Genomic DNA, 17,740 nt, shown 5'->3' with positions numbered 1-17,740 from the left:
TTTATTCGATGAAGATAACACTTTCATAAGTAAGATTTTACTATGTAATGTGTAGATTCAACAGCAATACAATTTCAGAGAGATGTAGAAAAGTCTAACCGCGTCAGAGTAGTTTACAACTGGAATTTGCATAGGCCTTCACTCAGGTGTATTACCATGTAGGGCGCATGCGCATTCCAAGAAAACCAGGTGAAATCAGCAATTTTGACTACTTGCGAATTCACTCATTCGTAGCCACCGCGTTCCTTGCAGATGTCTTTACTGGAGAGGCTAGACTGGCGGGTAAGCGAATGCATGTTTTGCTTTATTGTGTTATTTAAAAACATTAATGGGTTATTCATTGTCTATCTTTCGACCTAAGTCAGCTCATTAATTGTAGGTTATAGTGTTTTAGCACCTTTGAAATAGGCTACTCCGCGGTATTTGATAGTGGCTGCTACATATGCTATTTGAATTCATTATTAAAGACCATAATTATGATCATATCAATCAATCAAATGTATTTATAAAGCCATTTTTACATCAGCCGATGTCACAACGTGACAATAGACCATATAACGTTGATCCATTAAAATAAGTTGCTCCTCGAGTGCTCACGATTTAGGAATTTGAAATCATGCAGAAGATAAATAGTTTAGGCCTGAAATTTTCTATACACCTGGTCACTATACACATAACTTGTGTGACTTAAAAATACGTGACCAACGGCGACTAAGATTCATAGTTCATATTGGCAACTGGTTTTCTGATAACTTGGCTTGTGCTATTCATTTCAAGAACATTATGTATTCTGGTTTTCACAATACTCAGTAGACCAAATCTGCTCCATATAATAACATATACTATTATAGACTACTGTAGATAAATGGTTCAATAATAAAATACTATAAAAACAAATTTCAGTTAGGCTACTTAGAGATTGCGCATGTGCTTCAAAATTGATAATTTGTCTCGGAATTTCTTAGTTGCACATAGGCTATATAGCCTACACGAACTCGCTTCTTCAGTGTGATAGATAATATTAGCATAATTCAACTCTTTATTTTTCTATTTCGAACGCGCATTTCATTTTCACGTTAAACCACTTGGCCCATGTGACACCTAACGTATTGCTAATTGATTTAATGGATAACGATTTACTTTTACAAGTGTCTATTCTATCAATAGTCCCTGTTTAAACGAATTGGTCTTGACATGATAGTCATTTAATTTTTTTAATAAAAAAAAAAACTGTTCACAACGCAACGGCAAGGCTCCTCTTGCGTGTCTAACCTCGTTTACTCTGTACAACCGCGACGTAAAGACGCCTTCATTAATTAGTGAGCATTCATTTCTGGTTTATATCCCATCACGCACAGAAGAACCACACGCAGCTTACAGCCACAGTTGATCTTCGTTACCCAATTTTAATTGTTTCCCAGAGACGATGATCACATGCGCGCAACAGGCAAAGAATCGCATTCCCCAAACCTTGATGATACATTTAGACACCTGTATTGTTCTCCCATGCATATAAATGATTATCAGACAGAAAATGATTCACACCATTAAGTTACTGCTGTAGCCTATCTCTAGGACTCATTATATTTCACAATAATATTGGAAACTTAACAATTAAAATGAAAATCCCAAGCATACGTGTAGGGCCTATTGTGTTTAAAACACAAACGTCCTTGTGCTTGAAGTAATGCCTATCAACACATCAAAGGGAACCTTTATTTTGGATATTGCAGTGCTCCACCATAAATGTTAATTCCACTTTTTCGTTGAGATCCCTCGTGCTTAGAGGTTTCGAGAAGAAATACGCTATTAAGCCTTGGGTCTTTGAGGTTTGTGAAGGAACCAAACTACAACGTGAAGCTCCGTAATGTAACTATGCATAAGTAAGTGTAAGTAGGTTTAAGTAAGTGTAAATTATTTAAACAATTAAGTTTAGCATGGAAATCGCAATATTTGATATGAGCGCCTTGAAGCTTGATGTATTAAGCGAAATATGCTAATTCGTTTTTCAGGCTGTTGGCAAAGCAATGGTGCTTTGCCAGTGAATCCAACGCCTGGTCTCATCGAATATAAAGTGAGAAAAGTAACAACATTTTGACAGCCTTGCAATGTTATTGGCGTGGATCGCATTGAAGTATACGCGCATAATGTTTTACATTGATTTTCGTATAGGCTATTGTTTTGCAAATGTGCTCATTGCATTGATTATCGTATTGCTTAACATGGCAAAAGAAATACATAGATTTTCGATTACATTCATAGGCTATAATTGTTATCACTTTTTAAAGCAAGTTTACCAACTATAATATTAATACATTTAGTTATTCAGACACAATTACCAATAATAAGAGAATAATAATAAAGCATGCCTGTTATTATTATTATTATTTAATTAATTAAGCTACAGTAAGGATATCGGAAGTATAATCCTATAATATCTGTGTCATGCGAGCAACTGCAGACGGACAGCAATATGATTGGCTCCAATAATAACCGATAACAACCAATCAGCAAACTTTTATTCTGCCATATTCAAGATGACATCATGACAAAGGCACGCCCCCTAAAAATATCTAACCTATGCAGATTTAGTACACATGCTTCCAAGCGGGTTCAGTAAGGAGAAAAGGTTTGAACATCATCACTTTGTCCGTCAGAGGGAGTCAAGTTTCTTATTCAGCGCTTCTTCCCATATTCACTGAAGAACTGCTTACTGAGTCGTTGGGATGGAAAGGGAACTTGCTTGACAACCGTTTTCACTCAGTTGCTGTTGAGACCTACGTTGATAGTCGCCCGAATCACACTCAAACGTCAGTGCGCTTCAAGGAACCGCCGCCCTCCTCTCGAGTTGAAGAAGTTGATTCATGATTTCTAGGAAGTACAGTATTACTTCATTTCCTACCTGGATTAACTCGTAGAAAACCATAAATTTACCTGGTCAACCTTCTTGGTGTAGAATTTTGCCTGTCAGAAACTATGCTGTGGAAACTAGCAGATAACGTGAAGTACGAGGACGACTGCGAGGTAAATTCTAGCTATACACATAGACAAACCTCGCGGCATTAGGCCTGCGTTTTAACAAGGCTAGGATTTATGAAAAAAAAAAACATTTTATGAAAATGTTGTGGCCCTCATGCGCTCCATCACACCATCGCATCTGAAATTGGTAGCCAATTTTATGGATCTTTTTTTTGCGCGACAATAGCTTTTAGGCAGACTTGATAAAAGCTTTACAGAATGAAAAGGATTTTGATGGAACATTTTTTAAATGATAAAGCATTTGGAATAAGACAGATCGGTGGTCGGTTTATGCTATTTTCGTTGTCACTATTTGCTTGTATGGAATTCATATTAAATGCAAGTTCAAGTGCATTAGGGCGCCCATGTTTGGTTTTCTGGTTTCTTTGCATTGTCAATATGTTTTTAAATATGCAACATTATTAGATGTCTATAGGCTAATCTCGATGCGCGTTTGACTCTATCCGCAGAATCTCCTCGACTAATGCATTGGCGACTGACGCCATGTAGTTTTGATTTCAGTAAATCACTTTTAGATGAGTCTATATGGATTGTAAAGTACTTTTTTTTTTGTTACACGAGTGGGATTTTAATGAAAGTGGAAAGCTTTTTGATTTATTTAGGTTTATTTCTCTGAGCTAGGCCTAAATCAGGTTATTGTAAATAATTAAAACAAAAATTACAAAATTATTATTGTTATTATTATTGTTATTATTATTATTATAGGCCCACGTGGGTAGTAAAATAGTTCCCTCCTGTGTGTCTATTGAGAGCTGACCATGGTGACAACAATATCTCAACAGTCCACATAGATTGCATAAACATAAATAAATCAGAAAGTTTTTCAGTTTAACAAAATATGCATTATTAGGCTACTTTGAATACTAAAACCACATGTTTTTATTCTGAAAAATAGGCTGACCTCCAGAAATTGAGTACTGCAATAAAATAAAACATGTGCCTTATTTCGCCCACTAAATGTGAGCCTAGGCATGACTGTTTAAAACATTTCACTATATAGAGTCTATATATATATTATAGACCATGCCTTCCTAAACAATGGTGAAAAATACATCTCGATGTCAGGCCTAGCTGTCAACACAGTTGATATTTCTAATTTTGTCGACGATTGTTGATTCACTATGAATTTGGTTGATTGACAAGGGGCACAACTTTTTATAATTGATCTTAATATCATTGTCAACCTTAACGAAAGTCTCTCTGTTCCCAGGAAAGGCACGACGGGAGTAGCAATGGGAACCCCCGGTTACCTCACCTCCCCGCAGTGAGCCAGCACCTTTACAGCCCGTCGCCGTCTCTCTCCCACTCGGCCAACTCAGACTTCCAACCCCCGTATTTTCCACCTCCCTACCAGCCTATATCATACCCCCAGTCCAGTGACCCCTACTCGCACCTCGGCGACCCTTTCAACATCAACTCCATACACCAGTCGTCGAACCAGCAACAATCATGGCCGGGGAGACAGGGTCAAGAAGGACCCCATTCGCGAAGCGGACTCGCTAGTCAGATTCTGGGCCTGGAAGGCGGCTCCTCCGCCTTGAGGAGAGAAGGTTTCCGACGGCCGGAACTGCTACCGCCTCACGCTCATAGCATTGAGTCATCCGTCATTGGTGATAATATAGGACTGCACGAAATGGGCCATGGCCTGGATGATGTTCAAGTGAGTGATTTCATTGTGATTTTGTTGCTGACTTTAAATTGAAAGAAGCATGACATCTAAAACAATAAAAACATATAGGCATGCAACAAAGGCATGGTTTTTATTATGGTGTCATGTAATGGATGGAATGGAAATGGCATATTTCATAATGAACTTCCTTGTAAGAATGACCATAACATCACTTATATTAAACTTGTTTTTTTTTTCAGCATGTAGATGATCACAGTATTATAATGGCAGATCAGACGGTCATCAAAAAAGGTGAGTTTATTTTACTTCCCACATAGCTACTTTACTACTGTATATTAACTCATTTATTAAAGTCATTGATAAAATGGTGAAAATACTTTTACCACTTCAAGACAATACACATACTGGTTTGTGAGATAGACATGCTTGGTGTATAAGGCACTGGGTGTGCAGTCCGGCATTGGTGTGCAACAGGTAACAAGGATGCAATAGAGAAACATTGAGTGCTATTTCCATGAACTCCATCCCTGAAATTGCTTGTTACTAAGTACATACCTGGAAAAATCTTTCTTCAACAAATATTTTGCAATTATTTGTACAGTGATGTCTTTGCATTTGATTATAAAAAATCGGAATGGGAAAGGCTTTTCGCTGTACTTGTTCGTACATACATTGATAATCCCCCGTAGTCACGAGGTGCACTTAACTAAGCCTAGTTTGATCCTCTATGTGTTCTCGTGCTGAGGTCGTTTGAATAGAGCACCGGAAAAATAACCTTTTCAAAATAGCAGGCTATAGCTGACAAGATGTAACTGTGAGGACATTGTGCAATCCTTGAAATCCTGTATTGACTGGGGAGAGAGGGGGAGAGAGAAAGAGAGGGAGGGAGAGAGGGAGAGAGAGAAAGAGAGGGAGGGAGAGAGGGAGAGAGAGAAAGAAAGGGAGGGAGGGGGAGAGAGAAAGAGAGGGAGGGAGGGAGGGAGGGGGGGAGAGAGAAAGAGAGGGAGGGAGGGAGGGAGGGGGAGAGAGAAAGAGAGGGAGGGAGGGAGGGGGAGAGAGAAAGAGAGGGAGGGGGAGAGAGGGGAGAGGGAAAGGGAGGGAGGGGGAGAGAGAAAGAGAGGGAGGGAGGGAAAGGGAGAGGAGGAGGGAGGGAGAAAGGGAGGGAGAGAAGAGAGGGAGGGAGGGAGGGAGGGGGAGAGAGAAAGAGAGGGAGGGGGAGAGAGAAAGAGAGGGAGGGAGGGTGGGTCTTTAGAGGCCTACGCCAGTGCATCCGACTCCTTTTGAATTCCAGTTAAAAGCCGCCCAATGGATTGCTCTTCTCGAGACTCGCTGGCTGACTTTCTGCAAAACCAGATTTCGCTGGGGTGTGGTGTCCTACTTGCAATTCAGTCATTTGTTGGGGCATGAAATGTTTTGAATGAGGAGGATTCAGAGTGTCATCTATTGCGCCTTCCTTCAACAGTCTTTCACTCAGAAGAAGGCCATGTTGTGCATTGATTTGAAATCCTGCACCACTTTTGTAACTCAACGAATTTATAGATGTATGTCGATACTGAACGGATCATACGAGTAGTAAATGTATTATAGGTTTGTTAAAACAACATCACTGTAGATATATAGGTTCAAGAACTGTAATGATAGATAACATTGTTGTGGTATGGTGGGTGGCTACAGTTAGTAGTGTGAATGACATGTCCTTAGCAACATTGGCAAGAATGGTAAAGAGTAGTTGATGTTGTCTTTTCTGTAGTAAAGCCTACGTGTATAATGCTAAACTGCTTGCTCCACAGGATGAAGCATGTGAACAAAAGTATAGTTAATATGATATAAAATAGCCTAATGTGCATGCTCAAGTATTTATTTATGTTTTTAGACAAAGGATTTTGATGGCCATCTAGGCAGTAGAAAGCTTGAATATGATATTTAACCCAGCTATAACCGTTTGTTTTTAAAACTACCTAGATGCTCCTAATGCCTCATTTTGCATACATATGTATTTTTCTCAGTTGCAGGCATTTTGGATTTGAGACACACATTACATTGGTGGACATTGTTGATTTTCAGATTTGAATCAATACGATCATCTGATCAAGCATACAGTATTAAGGAGGTAACAAGTTGTATGATAAAAAAAATTAGTTGTTATTAAAATGTGCAATGGCTCACTTTATTGGCCTTACACTCAAGGGCAGACTGTAGGTAGCCTACAGCCTACTACTGTACATTATTGTAAACGGTGAAAGCAAAACCTCCCTCTTAGCTGTTTATCCAGTAGATGAGCTCTAAATCATAATTTTGCCCCCTTTTTGTGATTCTTCTCTCAGTACTAGGACTACGAGGGGGCAGGAACTTTGATCGCTTACAGAGGACTTATTATGAGGGGGGCATTCTTGCTGGTGAGGACGAAGGTATATGTAGTGTACTTTGTATGTTTGTCTGGGTGTGTTTAGTTTGACCCTTGAACTTTTGACCCAAAATGACCACCCAGTTTGCCAGTTGGACAAGTCTTTAGATTAGGTTATTTTTAGCCACTCAATTAGAAGTAGCTACAGACCCTTAAACGTTTAATCCAAAATGGCCGTCTAATATAGGCCCTGTTTCTATATATAATTCTTCAGATAGGCAAGGCAAGGCAGGGAGAAGGGATTAATTACTCCTCACCTTCTCTCTCCTTGTCTCCTTCTCAAAACCCATTGGAGGAGAAGGTCAGAGGGGAGGATACTCTGGCGTTCTCATCCAATGGGTTTTGAGAAGGAGACAAGGAGAGAGGAGGTGAGGAGTATGCAATTGCAATCTTCCCTCTGTGAAGAAGTATGGAGTAGAGGTGGATGTCATGTCAGTGGGTGGTAGGAATGAGGGGACTTTTAGCTGTGACACCGCAGGAATTATCGTTATCTAGTTAATGGCTACTTAGGTTCTACGTTTTGGCTTCCACAAAGTAAACATGTTTGTTGATTATGTGTAACAGTTCAGTCACCCTGATTTTTTACATATCATTATGATGGTGTTAAATTTCATAGTTTATTATAAGGAAAAGCATGTTGAAGTTGGAATCCAAGCTGCAGTGTTTGGAGGTTACAAACAGTCTGGATAAGATTTACAACTGTCGGCAGACGCAGCCAGTCTTGATGACTCAACCTGAATTTCTCAAATAAACAGTCTCTTCTCCGAGAACATTTTTACAATGTAGCACAAACTCCAAAAAGTCCAATAATGTTGTCTAGTGTCCGTCTGTCCTCGCTGCAAAGCAAAATTCCCAATGGGACAATACAGATACATTTACCTTGATACTCCAACTTTTACTCTTACTTTTACTAATCCTACTCTCATTATCATTTCTCTTCACATCTATATTAACCTACACTCATACTAACCACTCCTCTCTCTCCACCCCTTCCCCAGGTCCCATGTCTCTCCCCAAGAGCAACTCACTGGGTCTACCCTTCCAGAAGGAGTCCCTGCTAGGCATGGTGTCCAACCCCACCGAGGTGTTCTGCTCAGTGCCCGGACGCCTCTCGCTTCTCAGCTCCACCTCCAAGTACAAGGTGACTGTGGCTGAGGTGCAGCGGCGTCTGTCCCCTCCCGAATGCCTCAATGCCTCCCTGCTGGGGGGAGTCCTGCGCAGGTCAGTATTCGCACAACGTCAATCCATTGTGAGATGGTTCTGAGACATTATAAGGGGTGTTAAACATGTATTGCAAAGCATTATAACATCATCATAATACGCTATACGGGTCGGCTTTAAGTTTTTAGTTTTAGCCTGAAGGGTTAAATAAACAAATGCATTATAACTGCATTATAATGCATTATACCGGCGGGTGTTGCCGTTTTTTAATTGTTTTATTAGGTGTAATTGTGAACAATGGTCAATATCTAGTCCGTTAAAATATGGTTCACAGCAGCTCAAAAGGATCAGTGATTGTGGTACAGCTGATGTGATGTAGTTAGGAGATCACAGAGAGATGTGCATACAATACATTTCTCAGTGTACTCTGATGTTGCTCCTGTTTTACAGCTATTGTTAGTGAGCCACTTCCGGTTGCTGGATACTAAACGAGTAAAAGATTGTCGGCCTATATTTAGTTGTACGCTCTTAGCAAAGAAGTTGCTATCGCGAACCTGAAAGGGTTCTTCGGCTGCCCCCATTGGAGAAGCCTTTGAAGAACCTTTGTTGGTTCCAGGTAGAACCCTTTTGGTTCCAAGTAGAACTGTTTTGGTTCTACCTGGAACCTAAAATGGTTTTACCTAGAACCAAAAATGGTCTGCCAATGGGGACAGCCGAAGAACCCTTTTGGAACCTTTTTATATAAGAGTGTAGGTCTATACTGTGAAAAGTTAATACCTGGTTCATGGACAGACATTCATTTAGGAAAGTTTAGTGATTCTCTAAAAGCAGATGTGTCGCTGTTCGACTTCATTGTTTGTGTGGAAGCACCGTGACTACCTTTGTACGCGCTCTGCAATTCCGGGTACTTCGCTTTGGGGATATGTTACATCAGAGTAGTTGGCACCAGTATGATAGATAGAGTGTGTTTGTGTGTTGGTGCGTTTGTCTATGAGTTCAGGGGGTGGGGCTATAGGGCTGTTTTAATTGCTGCTGAGCGGTTGACCTTGTGCCCCATATATCAGCAGGCAGTCTGTTGAGGGACTAGGGGTTCGCTCCTGCCTATTTTTGCTGGGAATGCAAGTATTTTTTTAACTTCCATGTGACCCCGCCAGTGCCACACACACACACACACACACACACACACACACACACACACACACACACACACACACACACACACACACACACACACACACACACACACACACACACACACACACACACACACACACACACACACACACACAGTTAACTAGGTCATGAAGCGATAGGCGAGGGTGTGGAGGGAGCGGGGCAGTCACACACACGCCTCCCCAAAGACACTGTCTCTCACCCGTCACGGAAGGAGCGAAGCCTGCCACTCATGCGGAAAACTGAATTGGCTACAGCGAGTGGGGAATTTTAGTGTGTGTGTGTGATTTCCCATCTATGTTCTTAGGGCGGGAGAAACATAATTTGACTGGAATATTTCCGAACAGTGTACTTATTCTCTCGGCAAGGCAATGAAACCATCGAAATGTCTGTATAAGGACAACGTGGAGTCACAATTCAATGGCTCAGACACGAAACGTATGTGGCAGGGTCTACAGACCGATCACGGACTACAAAAGGAAAACCAGCCACGTCACGGACACCGACATCTTGCTTCCAGATAAACTAAACACATTTTCCCACTTTGAGGATAATACAGTGCCACCGACGCGGCCCGCAACCAAGGACTGTGGGCTCTCCTTCTCTGTGGCCGACGTGAGTGAGACATTTACCCTCGCAAGGCTGCCGGCCTAGACGGCATCCCTAGCCACGTCCTCAGAGCATGCGCAGACCAGCTGGCTGGTGTGTTTACGGACATATTCAACGTCTCCCTATCCCAGTCTGCTGTCCCCACATGCTTCAAGATGGTCACCATTGTTCCTCTACCCAAGAAGGCAAAGGTAACTAAAATAACTATCGACCCTTAGCACTCACTTCTGTCGTCATGAAGTGCTTTGAGAGACTAGTCAAGGATCATATCACCTCCACCTTACCTGTCACCTTAGACCCACTTCAATTTGCTTACCACCCCAATAGGTCCACAGACGATGCAATCGCCATCACACTGCAATACCTATGTTAGAATGCTGTTCATTGACTACAGCTCAGCATTCAACATCAGAGTACCCTCCAAGCTCATCATTAAGCTTGAGGCCCTGGGTCTCAACCCCACCCTGTGCAATTGGGTCCTGGACTTCCTGACGGGCCGCCCCCAGGTGGTGAAGGTAGGAAATAACATCTCCACTTCGCTGATCCTCAACACTGGGGCCCCACAATGGTGCGTGCTCAGCCCCCTGCTGTACTCCCTGTTCACTCATGACTGCGTGGTCATGCACGCCTCCAACTCAATCATCAAGTTTGCAGACAACACAACAGTAGTAGGCTTGATTACCAACATCGATGAGACAGCCTTCAGGGAGGAGGTGAGGGCAGTCGGAGTGTGGTGTCAGAAAAACAACCTCTCACTCAACGTCAACAAAACAAAGTAGATGATCGTGGACTTCAGGAAACAGCAGAGGGAGCACCCCCCTATCCACATCGACGGGACAGCAGTGGAGAAGGTAGAAAGTTTTAAGTTCCTCGACATACACATCACGGACAAACTGAAATTGTCCAACCACACAGACAGTGCGGTGAAGAAGGCGGAACAGCGCCTCAGGAGGCTGAAGAAATTTGGTTTGTCACCTAAAACCCTCACAAACTTTTACACATGCACTATTGAGAGCATCCTGTCAGGCTGTATCACCGCCTGGTATTGAAACTGCACCGGCCACAACTGTAAGGCTCTCCAGAGGGTGGTGCGGTGTGCACAACGCATCACTAACTACCTGTCCTCCAGGACACCTACAGCACCCGATGTCACAGAAAGGCCAAAAAGATCATCAAGGACATCAACCACCCGAGCCACTGTCTGTTAACCCCGCTACCATCCAGAAGGCGAGGTCGGTACAGGTGCATCAAAGCTGGGACCGAGAGACTGAAAAACAGCTTCTATCTCAAGGCCATCAGACTGTTAAACAGCCATCACTAACACACTGCCTACATACAGACTTTAAGTCATTGGCCACTTTTAATAAATGGATCACTAGTCACTTTAATAATTCCACTTTAATAATATTTACATATCTTGCATCACTCATCTCATATGTATATACTGTATTTTATACCTATAAAAATCTATTGCATCTTGCCTATGCCACTCTGTCATTGCTCATCCATGTATTTATATGTATATATTCTTACTCCATTCCTTTACTTAGATTTGTGTGTTAGGTAGTTGTTGTGAAGTTGCATGTCGCTACACTCGCAATAACATCTGCTAACCATGTGTGTGTGACCAATAAAATTTGATTTGTGTCATAGTGGGGGGGGGTTTTAGGTTAGGATGGCACTTTTTCATATGATTTATTTGTTTTCAAAAGTGAATGATGAGGTCTCCTTCAGGGATGGGGGAGACTTTTGCTGCTAGGTTTTCTCAATGTAGTAGGAAGTCTGAAGTTTGGGTGACAGCCCTTACAACATCACTTATTGATGCTTACTTTTCGATTCGTAGAAAAAACATGTAATCACAAATAGCCTATAGAATGGAATATGCTATATTCTTCAGTTGGAGGGACTGTATGACCGTTATGAATTCAGACATTTCTACACGTTAAATGACCCCAATGTGGCCTTGTTCACTTGAAAGCAGACATTTGTCAAGTAACGATGATGACACTAACTGTATTTGTCCTTATTTTTCCAACAGAGCCAAGTCTAAAAATGGTGGCCGGTCATTGAGAGAGAAGTTGGACAAGATTGGGCTCAACCTGCCCGCTGGAAGGAGGAAGGCTGCTAATGTCACCCTGCTAACTGCACTGGTAGAAGGTATGCTGCCCTCTTCGTATTTAAAACTGTGGTCAATGAGCCAAAAACATATATGACATCATAGAAATACGACGCATAGAACTCGTCTCCATCTTTACTCCTTGAACAAGTTGGCTCGTCCAAAATGGAGAGCCAATTGAATGAATTGTTGCACATATGCAGAGATGTGATAAACAACATATCATTTGGATGTTTTTGTAGTCATCCCATCAGAGATGGTCATTTTGTTTACATCACTTCCACTGGTGTTGTACCATCTATTCATTATATTTATATGGTTAACCTAAACTCTGCGATTCCGTTACTGTGACATGATTACCTAAATGATTATAATATTGGCTGTATAAAAGTTACTGGAACTTGGCTTTAATAGTAGCTGTGGCTGGTCTTTGTCTTGTAATTTCCTCATTTTTGGTCAAAATGGCAGTGACTTAGCTGATGTTTGATTTGGTCTTTCACTACATTTAACTGCCTTTTGAAGGAATCAAGGAAGCTTTGACATTATCCACCTGGACTGTCTTGGTGACATTTTGAGGTTTACCAAGCAGCTGGCCAAGACCAGTAGAGTAAGAGAATAGCCCTGAAACACAACTTCACAGAGTCCAACCCTTTGTATTACAGCGGTGGCATTATCTAATACAGCACATGTGACCAAAGGACAAAGAAACATTTAGCGTGTAATGGCAGTGTCTTTCAAATCACACAAACTCGTTGAAAGATGTAAAATACTCATCTCCTCAAATAATTTTCAGGGCGAAGTATTTCATTAAGGTTTTTCTTGTTTAGATCATTGTTTTTAGGTTGGATAGTCACCTCTTGTCTACTTTTTCATTAAATTCCGTCTTTGACGCATTCGTCAGTCTTACCTCGGCTAGACAATGTCTAAGCAATGACGCATAGCTGTGTGCCTAGCCGCCCGAAGCCACGTGTAATTTCATTTTTCTCCCCCATATAAACTCTACTCACTATAAATGGAGTGACAGTTCGGTGCAGGGGAATGACTCGGGGCCAATGTTATTTAGAGACCTTCAAAGTCTGAATTAACGCTTGTTATAACGTGTTTGACTTGCCAGGGGGGGTTAACTGACCTTAAAGCCTAGTGTTTCTGAATAGCTACATTCCCCAAGTGATCTGTGTGTCTATCAATAAGTGCCTCTGTTCGGTGCTACAGGCCGTCCGGGTGCAGTTAGCCACATAAGCCCATTAAAGACCATGCAGGAAGTCACCCCTGAAGATGGGATATATTCATCTCAGTGGCACAGCTTCCACCGAGCCAAGAGACTGATTTTTTTTTAACGTTGCACCACTTCAATGTTCCCCTTTCTACATATACTGCCCCTGTGGGATGTGGGATGTCAGCAAGACCACATTCACACTTGTCTCTTAGATAAGTTTTTTGTATTTTGTGTGTGTGTTTGTTTGTGTGTTTTATGTGTGTGCAACACTTGTGTGTTTGTCTTTATAGGTGAAGCCCTTCACTTGGCAAGGGATTTTGGCTACGTGTGTGAGGCAGAGTTTCCGGCAAAGGCCATCGCTGATTACCTGGGTCGACCACATGTGGAACGCAATGAGGTCAACTCGCGCAAGAACATGCTCCTTGCTGCCAAGTGAGTCTCCTCTCTCTCTCTCTCTCTCTCTCTCTCTCTCTCTCTCTCTCTCCTCCAAATTAAGGGATGTACCCTACGGGTTTTGAACATATGTGACGTTTTGGACTCGGTTAAAACCTTTTCGAATAGTTTTCAAGCTGCTCTTGATTTATAAAACATCTTGATGTCTTCACTACTTTTAAGACCTCCCAATTTCATAGTGTGTACATGAAACAGTGTACACACATAAGTGAATCATTGTCACCCAGACATAAATCCAATAGTCCATGTCTGGGTCATGTACATTCCGTTTCCTTTATCTAATTTCTGTCATCTTAAAAAATAAAAATAAAATGTGTGTGTGCTGGCCATGTATTTTTCCACTGTGCTGTGATGTTTCACACAAATTCTGAACCTTTTGATTCTCATTGTTTCTACAGGATTGTAAAATGAAAGATGAACACCTTTGCTAAGAGTATTATAATAATATATGCCATTTAGCAGACCCTTTTATCCAAAGCGACTTACAGTCATGTGTGCATACATTCTACGTATGGGTGGTCCCGGGAATCGAACCCACTACCCTGGCGTTACAAGCGCCATGCTCTACCAACTGTGCTACAGAAGGACCACATTATGATTGATTGACAATGACTTTTCAAATCACCCAGCAGTTCTATTTGCAGAGTTAGCTCCAAGCACATTTTTTTCAGCCATTCCTGAACCTGTGACCGAAAAAAAGCTACAACATGAGCAGTACCAAAAAAAAGTGATCTAATTGATTCTGTCTCTTTGCAGCAAAATCTGCAGTTCTAGGATTGTTGTATCCCCCTTATATGTAACTTTCTATTGGTTGCAAGAATTTTGTATAATAATTTAATTTGAAAACAAAGTTTTCAATCCAACGTCGTTTTGGGTTCAACGTCGTTTTGGGTTCAACGTCGTTTTGGGTTCAACGTCGTTTTGGGTTCAACGTCGTTTTGGGTTCAACGTCGTTTTGGGTTCAACGTCGTTTTGGGTTCAACGTCGTTTTGGGTTCAACGTCGTTTTGTGTATCAGTTCATAGACCGTGTGCCATGGAAAATCTCCTCCCTATTATTTTGCAAACTGTATGTACAAACTGCTGTACATTTTTTGGTCCTTAAATGAAACTGGTATACTTTTTTTATTTATCACAATTTTCTTTAGCCAATTTTGGTCTTTCAAGCAGAGCCGACACACAAGTTCCTCGCCTTATACCTATATAAATCCAATAGTCTATGTCTGGGTCATGTACATTTCTTTACCTTTATCTAATTTCTGTAATCGTTTTCTTTTTAAAAGGCAAATCTGTAAGGAGTTCACCGACCTGCTGACTCAGGACCGCTCACCTTTGGGGAACTCGCGGCCGGCACCCATTCTCGATCAGGGAATCCAGAGCTGCCTGACCCACTTCAGCCTCATCACCCACGGATTCGGCTCGCCCGCCATCTGCGCCGCCATGACCTCCCTCCAGAACTACCTAAACGAGGCCCTCAAACAGGTGGACAAAATGTACCTGAGCTCTGGCAGCGACACGCAGGGCTCCTCCGACAACGGTAGCAAATCCTCCGACAAAATGGAGAAGCACAGGAAATGAGGAAATGCTCTCACATTGGACTGTATAGCCCCCCCTTTCTCCTTTGGACTATTTTGACGTCCTATTTAGTAGCGAAATTGTCGATATGATTCCAATTCTAGATCATTTGTGTTTTCACACAGTTGAATTTACGATTTCCTGTGCTTATGGCCTGTGCTCTTTTACGAGTAGAGTTTTTCAAAAGACTTGTCACTGCTTTTGCGTTGTTACTACCATTGGCTGGTTTCAATGCGAGATCAACCTACCTTGGTGCCTACTGTAATAGTAGGTGCATAAGCTGCTTTACAGCCAAAGGGCCTAGACGCTGTTGACACGGGGAAAGGAACAGAAAACAGACTTTGTTGTTTCCCTATAGGACATAATTTCAAGATGGGTCATTGTGGTTGTAAATTCTTTTCAGCTATTTTCCTTCCTCTTCTGTCTGGAGACAAATCCTCTGATTTCCTCTGTCTCTTCCGCGGTGCTCAATTCCCATTGGACTTACCAAAGGACGTTGTTTTACAGGAGATAAGAAAATCCACTTCATTCTTGTTTTCTTTGATGCTCAAATTTTCAGAACGACTTCAATGGGTACGGTGTTATTGTGCTTTTTTCATGGGAGCTTCTTTCGTAGGTCTGGTAAAAAAAAGAAAAAAAAAGAGCCTGTTTCTTTGTTTGTCTACATTCCCCAGAAACCTTAAAGTTGATTTGCAATGGTAGCCATTCAGTGTTCGATGAGGGATGGTTACTTGTGGGTTGTGACAAAAGCCACAACAATGGGGTCTTTGTTACTTGTATATTCCTGTCTTTAAGTACTTATATTGGCCATTGGTTCCTTTAGTAATTTTTTACAGTTTGCAATGTAAAAGGAATCAGTCCCCGACCAGATTAGATATCCCTCACCTTCAGTACAAACTATTCCATGTTGATGTTAACTGTATCCAATCATAATCAGCCATTTTCATCTAAATTGTATCTCTTTTAGCCAGAACACCAGCAAAAGTGTATGTGTTATGTTGTGTGAGTGTGTGTCTGTATGCAAAATGTATATATTTCTTTTTGAAAAATAGTGTTTTTAATTAGACAATGAACTACAAACAGAGGATTTCCCCTGTTATCTTTACCTTGAATGTAAATATTTTCTAATTTATGTTGTAATTTAATGGGTTATGTAAATAATGGTATCATTATGGTGTGTGGCTTAACTTTTTATAATGTGTTAAAGTTTTATAAAATGGGTTAGTTTTTTAAAAGTAGAGGTTAGGCAGTTGGTATGATATGCTTTTTGAATATGTGTAAAGCTGTTTTAAAGTTATAGGAAAGAATATAAAAAGTCAACCCTGTGCATAACAACTTTGTTGATATTCTCCCATTTGGGCAAGAGTTTTGCCTTGCATAGACATTTGAAGAGATCTGAGGCAGTGGCTTCTCTCCCTCTCTTGCAACACACACACACACACACACACACACACACACACACACACACACACACACACACACACACACACACACACACACACACACACACACACACACACACACACACACACACACACACACACACACACACACACACACACACACACACACACACACACACACACACACACACACACACACACACACACACACACACACACACACACAGCAGCAGCAGCAGCAATGTCCAACAGGCAAAACATTTTCAGTTGTGTGTTTCATAAATTATGGGCAAGTCATTTGCGTGAAGATTTTCCTATTAATAAATGGTAAAAGGAATGGGAACAATGGGCATCATTATGTGTAGTAACTTAGCTACACAAATAAGCGATGTTGCTTGGTGCATGAGGATGGTACAAAAAGGCATCATGTGAGAACAAAACATTTCTAGTTTATGTTTTCACTTAGTTAACCATTTGGTGCACAACACACATACGTGTTTGTCTCCCTAAAGATTTATTTTGTATTTGTATTTTTTTGTTCCCCTTTTTACATTTATATGCCCAACTTGGGAACAGGTGTTTTTGTGCGTTGCCCAATAAAAGCTGATCTCTACTTTAGCATATAACACACTGACAAATGTATGAGTATGTTGGATGTTTCACAGTAGGTGACGATTTTGATCTGCGAGGAAAAAAACTAAAGTGCTATGGTGCTCAATGTGTTGACTCTTGAGCAAGGCCGCTTAATCATCACTTACCCATCCCCACTGAATCATATGGCAAGTCTTTGTTTACACGGATCACAGAAACTCTCACAACACAAATCCCTGCCCCCATTTTAAACTAAATGTGTCATACCATTATGCATATTAGACACTTGACTCAGATTTCAGAGTATGTCTCACTTAAGTGACACACATGTAGGAAGCCTACAACATACCTCCTATCTAAGCTATCCCACTA

General features: G+C 41.3%; 1 protein-coding gene across 5 annotated transcripts; it reads left to right on the top strand.

The window, feature by feature from the left end:
• Positions 1-218: 218 nt before the first annotated feature.
• Positions 219-17,403, top strand: LOC118388937 (transcription factor AP-2 gamma-like). 5 transcript variants are annotated; one of them, XM_035778554.2, is made up of 8 exons: positions 219-282; positions 4,250-4,699; positions 4,909-4,960; positions 6,994-7,077; positions 8,072-8,294; positions 12,055-12,173; positions 13,639-13,780; positions 15,083-17,403. In XM_035778554.2, exons 1-8 carry the CDS (start codon positions 253-255, stop codon positions 15,375-15,377), a joined length of 1,395 nt encoding a protein of 464 aa, XP_035634447.1. In that variant the 5' UTR covers positions 219-252; the 3' UTR covers positions 15,378-17,403. The 5 variants fall into 5 exon arrangements, with proteins under 5 accessions (XP_035634447.1, XP_035634449.1, XP_035634446.1 ...); XM_035778553.2 differs by lacking the exon at positions 219-282 and adding an exon at positions 2,613-3,024 and having other exon boundaries at positions 6,994-7,065; XM_035778552.2 differs by lacking the exon at positions 219-282 and adding an exon at positions 2,613-3,024.
• Positions 17,404-17,740: the final 337 nt, after the last annotated feature.

Source organism: Oncorhynchus keta, chromosome 10 (assembly GCF_023373465.1).
Source record: "Oncorhynchus keta strain PuntledgeMale-10-30-2019 chromosome 10, Oket_V2, whole genome shotgun sequence".
In the NCBI taxonomy this organism is placed as follows: domain Eukaryota; kingdom Metazoa; phylum Chordata; class Actinopteri; order Salmoniformes; family Salmonidae; genus Oncorhynchus; species Oncorhynchus keta.
This window is presented reverse-complemented; position numbering and strand designations above follow the sequence as displayed.

Bases quoted from the DNA above. Each gene is read 5' to 3' on its own strand.
- LOC118388937 (XM_035778552.2), top strand. From the start codon at position 2,977: ATGCTGTGGAAACTAGCAGATAACGTGAAGTACGAGGACGACTGCGAG. The intron at 4,961-6,993 runs GTGAGTTTATTT...TTCTTCTCTCAG, and splicing joins TCAGACGGTCATCAAAAAAG to TACTAGGACTACGAGGGGGC. The intron at 7,078-8,071 runs GTATATGTAGTG...CCCCTTCCCCAG, and splicing joins TCTTGCTGGTGAGGACGAAG to GTCCCATGTCTCTCCCCAAG.